The sequence below is a fragment of the Chiloscyllium plagiosum genome, chromosome 24 (genome assembly GCF_004010195.1).
Source record: "Chiloscyllium plagiosum isolate BGI_BamShark_2017 chromosome 24, ASM401019v2, whole genome shotgun sequence".
Taxonomy (NCBI): Eukaryota; Metazoa; Chordata; class Chondrichthyes; order Orectolobiformes; family Hemiscylliidae; genus Chiloscyllium; species Chiloscyllium plagiosum.
In genome coordinates, this window is record NC_057733.1 from 21,040,285 (window position 1) to 21,054,900 (window position 14,616).

The 14,616-nt window shown below is 41.3% G+C and overlaps 1 protein-coding gene across 16 annotated transcripts in view; it reads left to right on the forward strand.

The window, feature by feature from the left end:
• The window catches only part of arhgap44a (Rho GTPase activating protein 44a), a 308,826-nt gene that overhangs the window by 218,548 nt on the left and 75,662 nt on the right, over positions 1 to 14,616 (forward strand). For all 16 annotated transcript variants that reach the window (XM_043714506.1, XM_043714511.1, XM_043714512.1 and 13 more), the window contains exon 6: positions 3,129 to 3,205. In XM_043714506.1, coding sequence (XP_043570441.1) covers positions 3,129 to 3,205 — 77 coding nt within the window. The remainder of the gene's footprint in view (positions 1 to 3,128; positions 3,206 to 14,616) is intronic.

Genomic DNA, 14,616 nt, shown 5'->3' on the forward strand with positions numbered 1-14,616 from the left:
TAGCTAAAGGGTATACAAAGGTCTCAGTCAAGACTCTAGCAATCTCTTCCCTCTCCTCCCTCAGTAACCTCGGAAAACCTCATCAGGTGCTGGGGACTTACCTACCTTAATGTTTTCAAGACACCCAACATTATCTCCTTTTTAATATTAACATGCCTTAGAATATCAACATACTTCTCCCCAATCTTACCATCATCCATATAATCCATATCATCATCCATACCATCCACGTCCTTTCCCCTGGTGAATACCAATGCAAAGTACTTATGAAGGATCTCACCCACTTCCTCTGGCTCCATGCATGAATTCCCTCCTTTGTCCTTGAGTGGATCTATCCTTTCCCTTGCTACCCTTCTGCTCCTTGTCTTTCTGTTCAATGCCTTGGATTCTCCTTAATCCTACTTGCCTAGGACGTTTAAGGGCCCTTTAAGCCCTCTTAATTCTTTGTTTAAGTACTTTTTCCGACTTTCTTTATATTCATCAAAAATTTTGTCTGATTTCCATTTCCTAAAGCTTACATTGGTTCCTTATTCTTTTTGATTAAACTTTGAATATCTCTTGTCATCCAAGATTTCCCAAATCTTGCCACCTTTACTTTTTATCCTACAGGAACATGCTGGTCCTGAACTCTGATCAACTAGCTTTTTAAGGCTCGCTGATTTCCAGTGTGGATTTACCCTCAAACAGTTGCCTCAATCTAATTGCCCCCGTTCCTCCCTCAGTTCCTGGGGAATCTGTGCTCAATATGCCACTCCTTGAGTACTTATTTACGTATCCATTTATAGGTCCTGGAACTATGACCGGGTGATGCTTAAAAATAGTCCTCGCTTCTTACTCAGAAGAAACACATATTTAGTTAGTTCTGTCCTTTGTCTTTTCTATGTTTTCCTTTCATACTCTGTTTATCTAATTGTGTTGTGATTACTTTCTATCATACTGTTCTTGTGCACATGTTGCCTTCGATGATTTTATCACAATTTAATGCCTGTGGCCAGAATTATTTTTAGTGCCGATTATTTCCAGTATTCATTATATGCCCTTGCATTTTGAAATGTCAGTTGGCTGCAGAAAGGTACTTTCTTATTGCAGCTGGTGACATTGGATTCTTCAGTGCTTGACCCTAGATTATCGATTCTCTGTGGTTCCAAAGAAAACAAAAAGCATTTTATGTAAGTTTAGTTGAGATCAAAAACTCCAAGAAGAAAATCACCCAGAGATAGTCAATAAAGACGAGAATACAGACTGCAACCACATGAAAGGAACCACAACATTTTCTGATGTGTAATCAACATGATCATGTTCCATCAACAACTTTTCTGTACACAACATTCCTTCCCATAAAGGAAGTTATAGCCAGGTTATTCTCGGCACCACACATTAGGGAAGGTGTGCGGGTTTTAGAAGAGTGCTTCCCAAACTCTGGGTCATGAGTTCCCCTTGCAATGTCCTTGAAGCATAAGTGAGGTCACAAGCTTCCCTTCCTCCAAGACTGTGCTCTGCAGTGAGGTCATGGTGGTAGCGAGTCCTGCCTTGTCCAGCTCCTGTCTCACTTGCTCAATGAGCTGTGGTTGAGGAGAACAACAGATTTATGGCTGGCTGGAGAGGATTCATGTGTGGGCTGGACCCCAAAAATAAAGAAGCTACCAGTCCAGCATTCACACCAAGTGAGATGAGAGCTGAGGAGCTTCTCATGGTGGCAAGCTAAGGTGAGTGGCTGCCATCATTATAGAGGATAATGTGCAGTACAGTCAACAAGAGGAAAGGACTTTCACTGAATTTCAATTATCATAGAATTCTGATAGCTTGATATAAACCTACAAAATGAAATTAAATTAGAACAATTTGACAAAGAACTTTCAAAACACAGATTTTTGTTTTGTTAATGGTTTTCTAAAATGCATTTATTGGAGTCAGTTCTCCATTCACTTTCATGTATTGAAATGGGACCACACTGGAAAATACTGTAGGAAACATTGCTTTGGAAATGACGCAGAGCAGATTCTCAAGGATGGTCCCAAGTACTGAGGGATTTCAATTACTTGGACAAGCTGTATACAAACGTATGAAATAGGAACAGAAGTGGACAGTACAGCCACGCGAACCTGCTCTGTCATTCAATAAGATCACAGCTGATCTATTTATGTTTCATATTCCACATTCCCATTCATCCCCAATAACTTTAGTTCCCCTGCCAAACATGAATGTATTTACCTCTGTCTTAAAAATATTCAATAACCCCTGCCCTCTGAGGCAGAAAGTACTGAAACAAAACTCTCTGAAAGGAAAAAATATCACGCCCATTTCCATCCTAAAAGAGCGACCTTAATTATAAAACAATGCCTCCTACGTGCTGGAGTCACCCACAGGAGGAAATATCCTTTCCACATCCACTTTGTCAAGACCATTCAGAGTCTGATACACTTCTGTAGTGTCACCATTCATTCTTCTAAACTCCAATGGAAACATGCCCAGTCTGTTCAATCTTTTATCACAAGACAATCCATACATTCCAGCTATCAATCGAATAAATCCCCTGCAAACCACCTCCAATGCCTTCACATCCTTCCTTAAATAAGGAGACGAAAATTGCACACAATTCAAGATGCAGTCTCATTGCTATCCTGTAAAATTGAAATAACAACCTTACTTTGATGTTCAGTTCATCTCATAATAAAGGATAGCATTCCATTAGCTTATTTGATTACATGTTGTACCTGCATACTGACCTTTTGTCACTCGTACACCAGAACACTTAATTTCTCTGCATCTTGGATTTCCACAATTATTCTCCATTTAAGTGATATTGTGATTTTTTTGTTCTTCTAGCTAAAGTGGACAACTTTGCATTTTCCCAACTTGCACTCCATCTGCCGGAATTTAGTTCACTGACTCAATCAATCTGTAACCTGGACTGCCCTCCTTTAGAATAGGAAATGTTTAGATGAGATTTGAGAGAGGTGTCCAAAGCTTCTAAATGCAGATTTCTTATCTCAATGTTTTAATTGTTGAGATTCCTTGTGTTCCACTGATGGGAATCTTAGTTTGAAGAATTAGAAATATGCTATCAAAAGTAAGTTATTATTTTCAATCAAATAAAAAGGATGAATTGCACTGTTTTTCTCCTTTAGGTGGACATTCCTAATATTCAAAAACAGAGAAAACATTTAGCAAAACTTGTATTGGACATGGACTCAGCTCGAACACGGTAATCAGGATTTTTACTTTATCTTTCTGTTTGGCAGTTGAATTTATGAGAGCTAAACTACTTTACTTTCTTTTTCCCCATGTCATTATTCAATGGAGCCTTAAAGCAATTCTGATATAAAGGATTTAGATAGAGAGTTGCTTGACTTCCACATAATATGATGGGAATCTTAATTTGAATAATAAAAAATATAAAATGGTAATGATAGCACGGTTAGTAATGTTACAGAAGCCTGCACTATCAATCAGAGTTGTGAGTTCACAATTGCACCACGGCAGATTTTTCAGGTTGAAATGAGTTAATCAAACAAATCTGGAATAAACCATTAGTATCGATAATGGTGACAACGCAACAGGTTGTTGTAAAAACCAAACTGGTAATGTCTTTCAGGGAAGGAAATTTGCTGAGTTTGCATATTTTGAGCATAGTTGCAAACCCACATTAATGTCACTGCCCTGTGAAGTAATCTAGCAACCGAAGAAGACAACTCACTGTTGTATTCTCAAGGGCATTTGGCAGTCATCCATAAATACTGGCCTTGTCAGTAACACATAACATTTGGGAATAAATCAAACTTTCTCTCCCTGCATTCCCATTCTTTGTGTTTCTCCTTCCATGTCTGTCTGTATGTATTGAGCCCTGCCTTTTACAAATTGGTTCCTCTCAACATTCCCTCATGAGTAAACTGTGTGGAATTAGGAAGGCCCAGGGCTCTCAGTCACAGTACTGGAACCAGGTTAGATGCTAGAAGGGATTCTGCTGCCAGGGAATAGGGAGCCTATAATTTCTGATTCTCTAAATTCCTTCAAACTAGAGCAGGGTCTGTTTCTGGCCAGAGATCAGCTCTTTGAAAAGCTGGAAACTGCAGCAAATTATCGTAGCCAGAGGAATCTTCTGGGCAAGTTATAATCACCTGAAAAGGAATTTTCCAAATGTCCATTTCCTGCTGTTGGCTGGAGTTTCTATTTAGTTTGTCACCTCTATTATCAGGAGAGCGTGGTGGGAAATGTATAATCAGAGTTTATGTTGTGGGGGTGGATGGACAAAGGATCTTATTCCTTTCAATCATCATCATATGTTCGTATATTTTTCCTGTGTATCTGATTGTCTCTGATTATTGTTCAGACTCTCCCTTTGTCTATAAGCTCTCTTTCAGTACTTCTAATCCCATCAATAATTTTCCTAATTTTTCACCTGCTTCTCTTTTTACTTTGCTCCTTCCATCATGTCTTTTCTTATTCCACTTTCCCACTCCTGTTTCTCACACGTTGTCCTTTTCTTTCTATATGTAGAACCTAAAACTCACTATCTCTCAGGCATATCTCGAGACCTTGATCCTATCATAGCAGACATCAAGGTGTGAGTGTCATTTTGCTGTGTTTACCTGAACAAGGCCACTGCATCTCCGTCTCTAGTTTGGAGTGGTGCTGGAAAAGCACAGTAGGTCAGGCAGCATCCAAGGAGCAGGAAAATTGATGTTTCGGGCAAAAGCTCTTCATCACTGCATTTCAATGCAGAGTCTTACACATGGATTCCTCTTCTGGATGGGGTTGAATGAGAGAGTGTCGTGGCAAGAGGAGGGTCGGAGGTGAAAAACCAATCAAGTGGTGAGATCCTTTGTCCTGCTCCAGGCCACACGGTAGTGAGTGTACGAAGCGAAAAACAGTGAGTGTGCAGAATGCAAATGACCGTAGTAGCCTCGGATATCTAAGGATGGGACGGGGGGACTCTGTCAGACTGCCAGAAAGTGGGCGGCTGGAATGAGCAAGGACGCTACAGCTGGGGTAGTTAGGCCCAGATCATAATAGTGAAGCAGGAAGCTTGAAAATGGCAATGAAATACAATCATTTCTATAATTGAGAGGTGATTGTCTGGTGGTAATGACACACAACTCATAATTTAGAGGACTAAGCTAATGTTCCAGAGTTGTCAGTTTAAACCTCCCCATAGTAATTGTTGGAATTTAAATTCATTTAATAAACCTGACACATCGGTGGTGGTGACTACATTGACCATTGTCGGGCGGTATAAAAACCCATCTTGTTCATTAATATCCTTTTAGGGAAGAAAATCTGCTGTCCGTACCTGGTCTGACCTACATGTGACTCCAAACCCACAGCAATGTGATTGGCTCTTAACAACCCTCTGAAATGGCCCAGCAAGCCACTCAGTTTAAGGGAGTTTGGAGATGAGCAACAAAACCTGGCCTTGTCAACAACAGCCACTCCATTCCATGCAAGAGTAAAATCACTTAAACTTGGAGAAAAAGCCGATATTGCTACTGTTGCAAATATTCCAGTTGTAATTTTCTTTAGAAATCACAGCTACCAACAAGTCAGACATGGTGGAAAGACAAAAGGCTGAATCTTATTTTTTTTACTGACTAAGTCCAAGTTGCAATGAGTGTTTTGGGGGATTGGTGCCATGAGGCCTAGTGAGTTGTCTTATCATGTGTTACTAAAACTGTGCATTAACTACCTACCTGACCCCATGGTGTCCCTTATGACCAATTCCGACCCCTTCTTGGATCATGCTATTCTGAGAACCAGTCGCCACTCAGCCAGTATCCCACAATTCACCAGTGTCCCTTGCATCCATGCCATCTTTAAAATCCTGTTGCACATCCGGACTAGCTCTCAGTCTGGAGCTGCCCTGCATGGCTCTTGACATTTACCTCAGACATGACAAATCTGTGCACAGAGACCTGGGAGTCCTGCTGGATACTTTGGTGCCCAGGCAGGATTTCCTCTTGTCTCAAGACTACTAGTGGAGACCATGACACCAGACCATGCCAGCCTGTTCTGAGGTTCCACCTGGGTTAAAGTAATCTCAGCCGTTTGGAGAAATGGACTGTACCATAGAAAGAAGTTTAATGACCTTCTCCAGTCTACTGTCATTAGCGCCACCATCTTCCCTCCAATACCTAACACTCATTCTGCTCTGCTACCACACCCAACTCACACTGAGCTCAATCCTTCTCACTATTCCAGGAAACATCTTCCCTCATTTGCTCTTACCCATCCCTACCCTGGCCACTTAACATCCATGCCCTTTGCACTGCCTTCTCATTTGTTCAGGACACCTCCTCACCTACACCAAAAATAACAGCTGTGGCACCCACTTTCATCTCCCTCAGCGGCAAGGCAAGTTGGAAATACAAGCCTGGTATCTCTGGCTGAAAGGGCAAAGCACAAAAATGCAATTTAAGACAGGAATGCTGTGAGTTTCCGGCTCGACTCCGAGTGAGTGCGTGCTATGACCGCGAGTGAAGAGCCGGGAGATGCAGTCTGGTCAGTGTGTGAACTAGGTGTGTGTCCCTGAGCACACAGTGTCTTTACTGCAACATTACAGTGACAGTGCAGCTTGATGGTGCAGCACTGAAGTGCAGAGGTGTCCTATAAGTGGATTGGAGATGCGCCATGAAGATCCTTAGAGGGCGTCATGTATTGGAAGCCAATGTCTGTGGTTGTGGAGTGCATGTGGACAGTGCTCATGGAGCCTGCCCTGAGATGTTGGAGCCCAGTGCCCATATGGAGATCCTTTGGAGCAAACAGCATGCTGAATTTGTCAGGTACCCACTCTGGTGTCCATGCCAAAAATTCTCAATATCTCCCTCGTTGATAAAAGAGGGCTAAATAGTAATGAGGCATGTCGCTCCATCAACAAGGTTTTTAACAAGCAATAGCCCCTCTTATTTGGCAACTTGTTCAACTGGAAACTCGCTAAACTACTCATGAGAACCATAAAAGATAGTGTAATTTGTTCAGCTGTTGGGATTGGACTCAATGGACTTCTTACACGATTCTGCCTCAAATCTCAGCACAGCTAATACTACAATTAGCTTCCATCTATTAGTTTTGAAAAGGGAATCGCTTTTAGTAGCACTGTTATTGGAGCTTCAATCTATATTTATGTTGTAGCCAAAACTCTTCATGCACCTACAGTTTTCATGAAATCTGGCATCTGGACACAACCATGATAAAGCTCAGGGTTGGCAGACCTGCTGCGACCAAACAGTAAGGCAGGATCCCAGGACTACAGTCTGGAGCTGATAGCTGGGGAATGGGTGCAGGAGGATGGGGGCTGTAGACTAACTAGGCCATGGGGAATAAATCTTGACATTCACAACTGAGATCTGTTGTCAGCTAATGACATTGATAATGATATATTTACTCAAACTGACAATGGAAATACACACAAGAAAATATTAAGCATGTCTGTTGCTATAACTATATTGAATTATTGGATAAGCATCATGTTCAGTTGGTCCACAATGATTAATACAGGAGGTTCTAAGGAATTTTCCATAATAAGTCAGGAGTGTGGTGCTGGAAAAGCATAGCAGGTCAGGCAGCATCTGAGGAGCAGAAGAGTCAATGTTTCAGGCATAAACCCTTCATGATGAAATTCCTGATGAAGGGCTTATGCCCGAAACGTCAACTCTCCTGCCCCTTTTCCAGCACTACACTCTCGACTCTGATGTCCAGCATCTGCAGTCTTCACTTTCTCCTATTTTCCATAATAACCCCAAATGTTCTGAAATATTTCAGCATTTCTCCATCATAAGGGCAATATTGTGCCTTTTCTTCCCCAAGAGATGATGCACACAATTACTTCAAGCCAATTTTACATTCAACCTTCTCTCCCCCATTCTCAATCCATTTGCAGTATTGCTAAGATTCTGTTGCCAGAAAGCCCCTGCTCACTTATAACTTCCCCAGTTTGTAAGCCCCACATACATGAATTTCCCGGATATTGCAGGAATTTGGTGCACATTTGGTGCCAAAAGTATAGACCCAGCTGACCCTGAGTCACAAGTGATATCATCGAAAGTGAGATTTCTGGCATTTGAAATCAATTAGTTTGCATTTGTTTTTGCAGCATTCTGAACCAAGACCTGCATCAGGGATATTAGTCAGGGTGCACTCAAAATGTTCAGGCCTCCATCTCCTCACCCCAATTACAGAATGACTAAGCATTTGAAATGGTCTTTCCAAATTGGGAATGCTCCAATTTGCAAAATGCTGAAGGAGGAGTTCCACACAATGACAATTAACCTCAATGACGAAGGCTGTTGGTGTTCCACTGCACCTTGAATTTATTCCAAAACTCAAGGGCCATACCCTTGTCTCAATCAGATATGGAATTATCACTGTGTGTCATTGTATGCTGGACCTTATTTGAAAATGTCTGTCTGTTTTTACTCATATGTCTCTGCTTCTTTTGGGATGGTGGGGGATATGTGGGGGCTATTAGAGATTTAAGTCTTCAGGGGTAATAGGTGATGGTCCTCACTTAATACCAGGGTATTATTAATTTGGAGGAGAAGACTTGGTTTTACATGCAGTACAATCAGATCTATTTACTTTCAGAATGAGAGATTATAGTTATCCTATTTTACAGTTTTGCAGTATGTTTTTTTGTAATGCTTGGTTACAATCCAGAAGTCTGATCTGTGCTTGCCACAGCAATTAGAATTCTGCAGCTGCTTATTTGAAATCTAAATTACTCACAGGCAGCATAAATCCTCTCAACTGCACACTTTGTAAAATGGTTTGTCGAAAACATTTACCTTTTCAAAGCCCCCTTTTTTTTAGGCATCAAATCAGGCATCAAACATAGGTTCATTAGGCCACGCACATAAATTTAAATAAAACAAGGATTTAAAAGGTCCTAGCAGCTGTTAGTATTTCAGTCCGAGCCACATGCCAATCATTGCTGCCTTGGAGATTATGACCCCAGAATCTCACGTGGGTCTATGATCCATAGGTTGGGAAGCCCTTCACTAAATGATCCAATTTTAAAGGGAACGGAAGAATTATCAGACGCTGTGCTGTGTGCCCATAAATCTTTGAAGATGGCAGGACAAGCAGCATGGTGACTCGGTGGTTAGCACTGCTGCCTCACAGCGCCAGGGACCCAGTTTCAATTCCAGCCTTGGGCAGCTGTCTGTGTGGAGTTTGCATATTCTCCCTGTGTCCTAACGGATTTCCTCCGGGTGCTCTGGTTTCCTCCCACAGTTCAAAGATGTGCAGATTAAGTGAATTGACCAGGTGAAATTGCCCATAGTGTTCAGGGATGTGTAGGCTACGTGCATTAGTAAGGGGAAATGGAGAGTAATAGAATAGGGAAATGGGTTGGGTGGGATACTCTTTGGATGGTCAGTGTGGACTTGTTGGGCCAAAGAGCTGTTTCACACTGTAGGGATTCTATAAAGTGCAGTTAATGATGGAAATGGATCTCTAAACTATTTGCTCAAAATGGCACTGACTTGTCCATCAAGCTGCAGCACGTTTTGAGTCCAAACACCTTAATGATGATAAGCAAAAGAAAAGGAAAAAAAAGGCAATATTTCACTCCAGATCCCAGTACCTCCATGTAGCCAGAGATCTGTGGGTCGAGAATCAGTCTGTTCAGTCATGGAAAGACACGTGCTTGAAATGTACAATCCCGAGTTGACGCCATTCTTGATTCAAGGGGAAGCTGATGGTGAAGATGTTGATTGTCATACCTTAGGAGGGATGTGATACCTTGGAGGCAGCAAAGAAATTTACTAAAATATTTAGGTTCCACCAGGGCCACTCAGCTCCTGACCTCATTACAGCATTGGTTCAAACACGGACAAAAGAGCTGAATTCTAGCGGTGAGGTGAGAGTGACAGCCCTTGACATCAAGGCTGCATTCGACTGAGTGTGGTATCAAGGAGCCCTTGCAAAACAGGAATCAATGGGAATCAGGGGGCAAACTCTTTGGTGGATAGAGTCATACCTGACACACAGCAAAATGGTCTTGTTTGTTGGAGATCAGACATCTCAGGCTCCAGGATATCACTGCAGGTGTTCCTAGGCCTAACCATCTTCGGCTGCTTCAGCAATGACTTATCCTCCATCATAAGATCAGAAGTGGGATGTTCGCTGATGATTGCACAATATTCAGCAACATTCACATCTCCTCAGACATTGAAGCAGTCTATGTCCAAATGGAACAAGATCTGGATAATATCCAGGCTTGGGCTGATAACTGGCAAGTAACATTCGTACCACACAAATACCAGGCTTTGTCCATCACCAACAAGAGGTAATTTAACCACTGCCCCTTGACACTCAGTAGTGTTACCATCACTGAATCCCCCACTATCAACTTGTTGGGAGTTATCATTAATCAGAAACTTAACTGGACTCACCACATAAATGCAGTGACTACAAGAGCAGGTCAGGGGCTGGGAATAAGGCAGTGAGTAACTCACCTCCTGACTCCCAAATGCCTGTTCACCATCAACAAGCAACAAGTCAGGAGTGTGTTGGAATATCCCCCACTTGCCTGGATAGGTGCACCTCCAACAACACTCAACAAGCTTGACACCATCCAGGACAAAGCAGCCCGCTTGATTGGCACCACATCCACAAGCTTCCACTCCCTCCACCACTGACACTGAGTAGCAGCAGTATGTACTATCTACAAGCGCTGCAAAAATTCACCAAAGACAGCACATTCCAAACCCACAACCACTTCCATCTCAAGGTCGGCAGATATGTGGGAACATCACTACCTTCAAGTTCCCTTCCAGGCCACTCACTATCCTGACTTGGAAATATATCACCATTCCTTCACTGTTACTGGGTCAAAATCCTGAATTCCCTCCTTGGCATTGTGGGTCAAACCACAGCTGGTCGACTACAGCAGTTCAAGAAGGCAGCCCACTACCACCTTCTCAAGAGCAACTAGGGACAGGCAATAAATGCTGGCCAGGTAACAATACCTACATTCCACTAAAAAATGAATAACTTTTAAAAAACAAAAACAACTGTTTCAGGAATGAGAAATTACGCTTGGGTGGATAGACTGAAAAAGCTGGAGTTGATCCTTTTAAAGGTGAGAAAATGAATAGGAAATTGATACAGATGCTTAAAAGCATGAGGAGGTTTCGACTAAGAATATAGGAACATACAAAATAGGCACAGTAGTAGTACATTCAGCCCCTCAGGCTGCTCCACTATTTAATGAGATCAAGGCTGATCAGTAGGTGTTTCGAATTCCACATTACTATTTCCCCCCGGTAACCTGTGAGTCCTTTGCGAATAAGAATTCATCTGCCCTACTTTAAAATTATTCAGTGACCCTACCTCCTCCACCTTCTAAGGCACGGAGAACAAAAGCCACACAACTCCCTGAGACAAAGAAAATTCTTCTCATCTCAGTTCTAAAAGTGCGTACCCTGATTTTAAAACTGTATCCCCTAGTTCTAGACTCATTCACAAGAACAAACCTTATTTTTCACTTCCACCCTTTCAGGATCTTATATATTTCAGTCAAGTCTCCTTCCCTCTTTTAAACTCCTGAGCAAACAAGTCCTGTCTGTCGAACTTTCCTTCATAAGACAGTCCACTCATTCCAGGTATCAATCCTGTAAACTTCCTCTTAACAATCTGCATTGTATTTACATCCTTAAATAAGGAGACCAAAACTACACAGTATTTGCAATGTGATCATACCATTACCCTGTATAACTGAAGCAAAACATTGTTACTTTTAATTTTTAAAATTACTTTTAATGTTAATGTTCACTTGCTCACCTAATAAAGGAGAGCATCTCATTCGCTTCTCGATTTCCTGTTTTACCTGCACACTAACTTTTTGTGACTCATGCACTCTCTGCACTTTGGAAATCTGCAGTCATTGTCTGTTTAGGTTGTTCCCTGATTTTTCATTATTCCTGTCAAGATGAACAACTTCACATTTTCCACATTATACTTCATCTGTCAGATTTTTGACTACTTGTATGTCTCACTACATCTATCTTCGATTGCCTCATGTTATCGTCACAACTATCTATGGTCTTTTGGCAAATGTAAATGCCATGTCTTTGTTCCCCTCATCTAAGTTGTTGATGTAAATTGTAAAAAGTTGAGAGCCGAGTACATCCCTCTGTGGGACCCTATTAGTCACATACTGAAAATCAAAGACCCATTTATGCACACTCTCTAACTAATCTTCTCAGCTAACAAACCTTCTATCCATCCTACTATAACCTTGACACCATGAGTTTTCATTTTCTGCAATAACCTTTGTTGTGGCACCTTATCAAGTGCCTTCTGGAAGTACAGTATGTGTACAGGCTCCCCTGTATCTACAGGGCATGTTCCATCTTCATAGAAGTCTCATAATTTAATTAAACATGATTTCCATTTAACAAACCCATGCTGACTCTTTCTTTTTGCCTTGAGATTTCCTAAGTGCCCAGCTGTGACCTGTTGGTAATTAATTCTAACACCTTTCGCACAACAGACTTCATGCTAACTCTTTTTTAACTCATTCTTGGGACATGAGTTTCACGGACTGGGCCAGCACATATTGTCGATCCCTGTAGCCCTTGAGATGTGTGTGGTGTGCTACTTTTTGACCCACTGCAGTCCAATTGGCATTAAACTTTCTGTTTTGTGTCTCCCTCCTTTCTTATCACTGGAATGCTTGTTGTATCCTCTATAGTGAAGACAGAATAAAATATTTGTTAATTTTCATCCACTGTTTCCTCATTGCCTGCCTTTAACTCCCCATTCTAAATGACCAACCCTTATTTTACTGACTCTTTTTGTCTTAGAATACCCGACAAAACTCCAACTATTCTTTCTCATATTCCTAGCTAGTGCCCTCACTGTGATGTCTTCCACCTGATTAACCTTGTAGTCATTCTAAGTTGTTCTTTATATTCTGGCCCAAGAAATGAACGGTCGCTCATCACTGTGCAGTTATACAAAATCCTTCCTTATAGCTGATGATTCACTAACCAGAGGACAGATTTAAGGCATTGGCAAAACAACCAAAGGCAACATGAGGAAATGTTTTTTTTAACAAGTGGTTCAGATTTGGGGTACACTGCCTGAGAGGGTGGTGGATACAGGATCAGTCATGACTTTTAAATGAAATTGGGCAAATACTTAAACATGTCTTTGAATTACCCCATTTGTGCTGTACTATTTCAAGAGTCCACAAAGAAAACTTTTGATGATGGAGTGCTCATTTGACCAGTTGCTCATAATTAAAGAGATATGTTGGTGTAATTTGTTTTTATAGTTTTCTCTGGTATCAACTTAAGTACCTAATAAATTCAATGTTATGTACGCCACATTCAAAAGAAACCAAAAACGACACTAGATGTGGTAAGGTAACTGACTGGCTTTGGTTTTCTGTAATGCACTTGTAGCGTTCTCATCATGGAACTAAGACCTCAGTCACTTATATTTATAAAGGCAAGCAGCTGTGCTGCTTTCATCTTTACAACGCAGATCAGCATGTTTGCAATGCTGCTGCAGAGACTGTACTATTGCAATGCACAGTCAACAGCTATTCATAATGAAGCCCATTCTTCAATGAAGCAGTGGATGGTATTTAAATCAAGCGATGGTTTTAATAAAACACATGATAAGCGATGTTACTATCCATGGAAAGTGAAAATCAGATATTTTCTTGTGTTATGAAATCCATATGGAACATCTGAGTGTGGTTTTGAATGGTAAGTTTATTGTGTATGTTGGTTTATTTCAGTTTTCTTTTATAAAGTTGCTGCAGCTGGGCTCAAGCCCTTCTGAAAATGATGAAGTCAAATTTACAACTTGAAGTAGTAAGGATGATGCATCTACCTTGAAGTAGAACTTTTGAATCACTTTAGGTATACATGTATTGAATTGATTAGATACATAAACTAATATAGGACATACTGAAGTTGAGAGAATAAATCAGAACACATTTTTAACTCCAAACAAATAGTCTCATCATTATTCCATCAACACAAGGTTAATTCTGAGAATTATGCAATAGTACAAAGGCTATTCTGCCCATCAAATCATTGAGACTCTTTAAAAATTAGTCCCACTCACCTTCATCATTATTTTTCCTCATGGTCAGCACTGTTGCTTCACAGTGCTAGGGACCCGGGTTCGATTCCATCCTAGGGTGACAGTGTGGAGTTTGCACATTCTCCCCGTATCCGCATGGGTTTCCTCCGAGTGCTCCGGTTTCTTCCCACAGTTCATTAATGTGCAGGTTGGGTGGATTAGCCATGCTAAATTGTCCATAGTGTCCAGGGATGTGGAAACTAGCTGGATTACATTGTTAATGTGGGACTACGGGGTCTGGGTGGGATGCTGTTTAGTGGGTAGGTGCATCTCAATGGGCTGAATGGCTTCTTTCCACGCTGTAGAGATTCTGTGATATTTTTGAAGAAAGTTACCTGAACCATGTGGCCTGTTCCCAAATGCTTCCCTCCCACCTTCCCCCCACCCCACCCCCACCACCCATCCACTGGAATAGAAAATATATCTGTGGAACACGCAAACAAATGTTTCCTCCTTCATGTTAATATTTTTATGCCAAACCTGATTCCCTTGTAAAAGTCATCTGTGGGATAGGTTTTG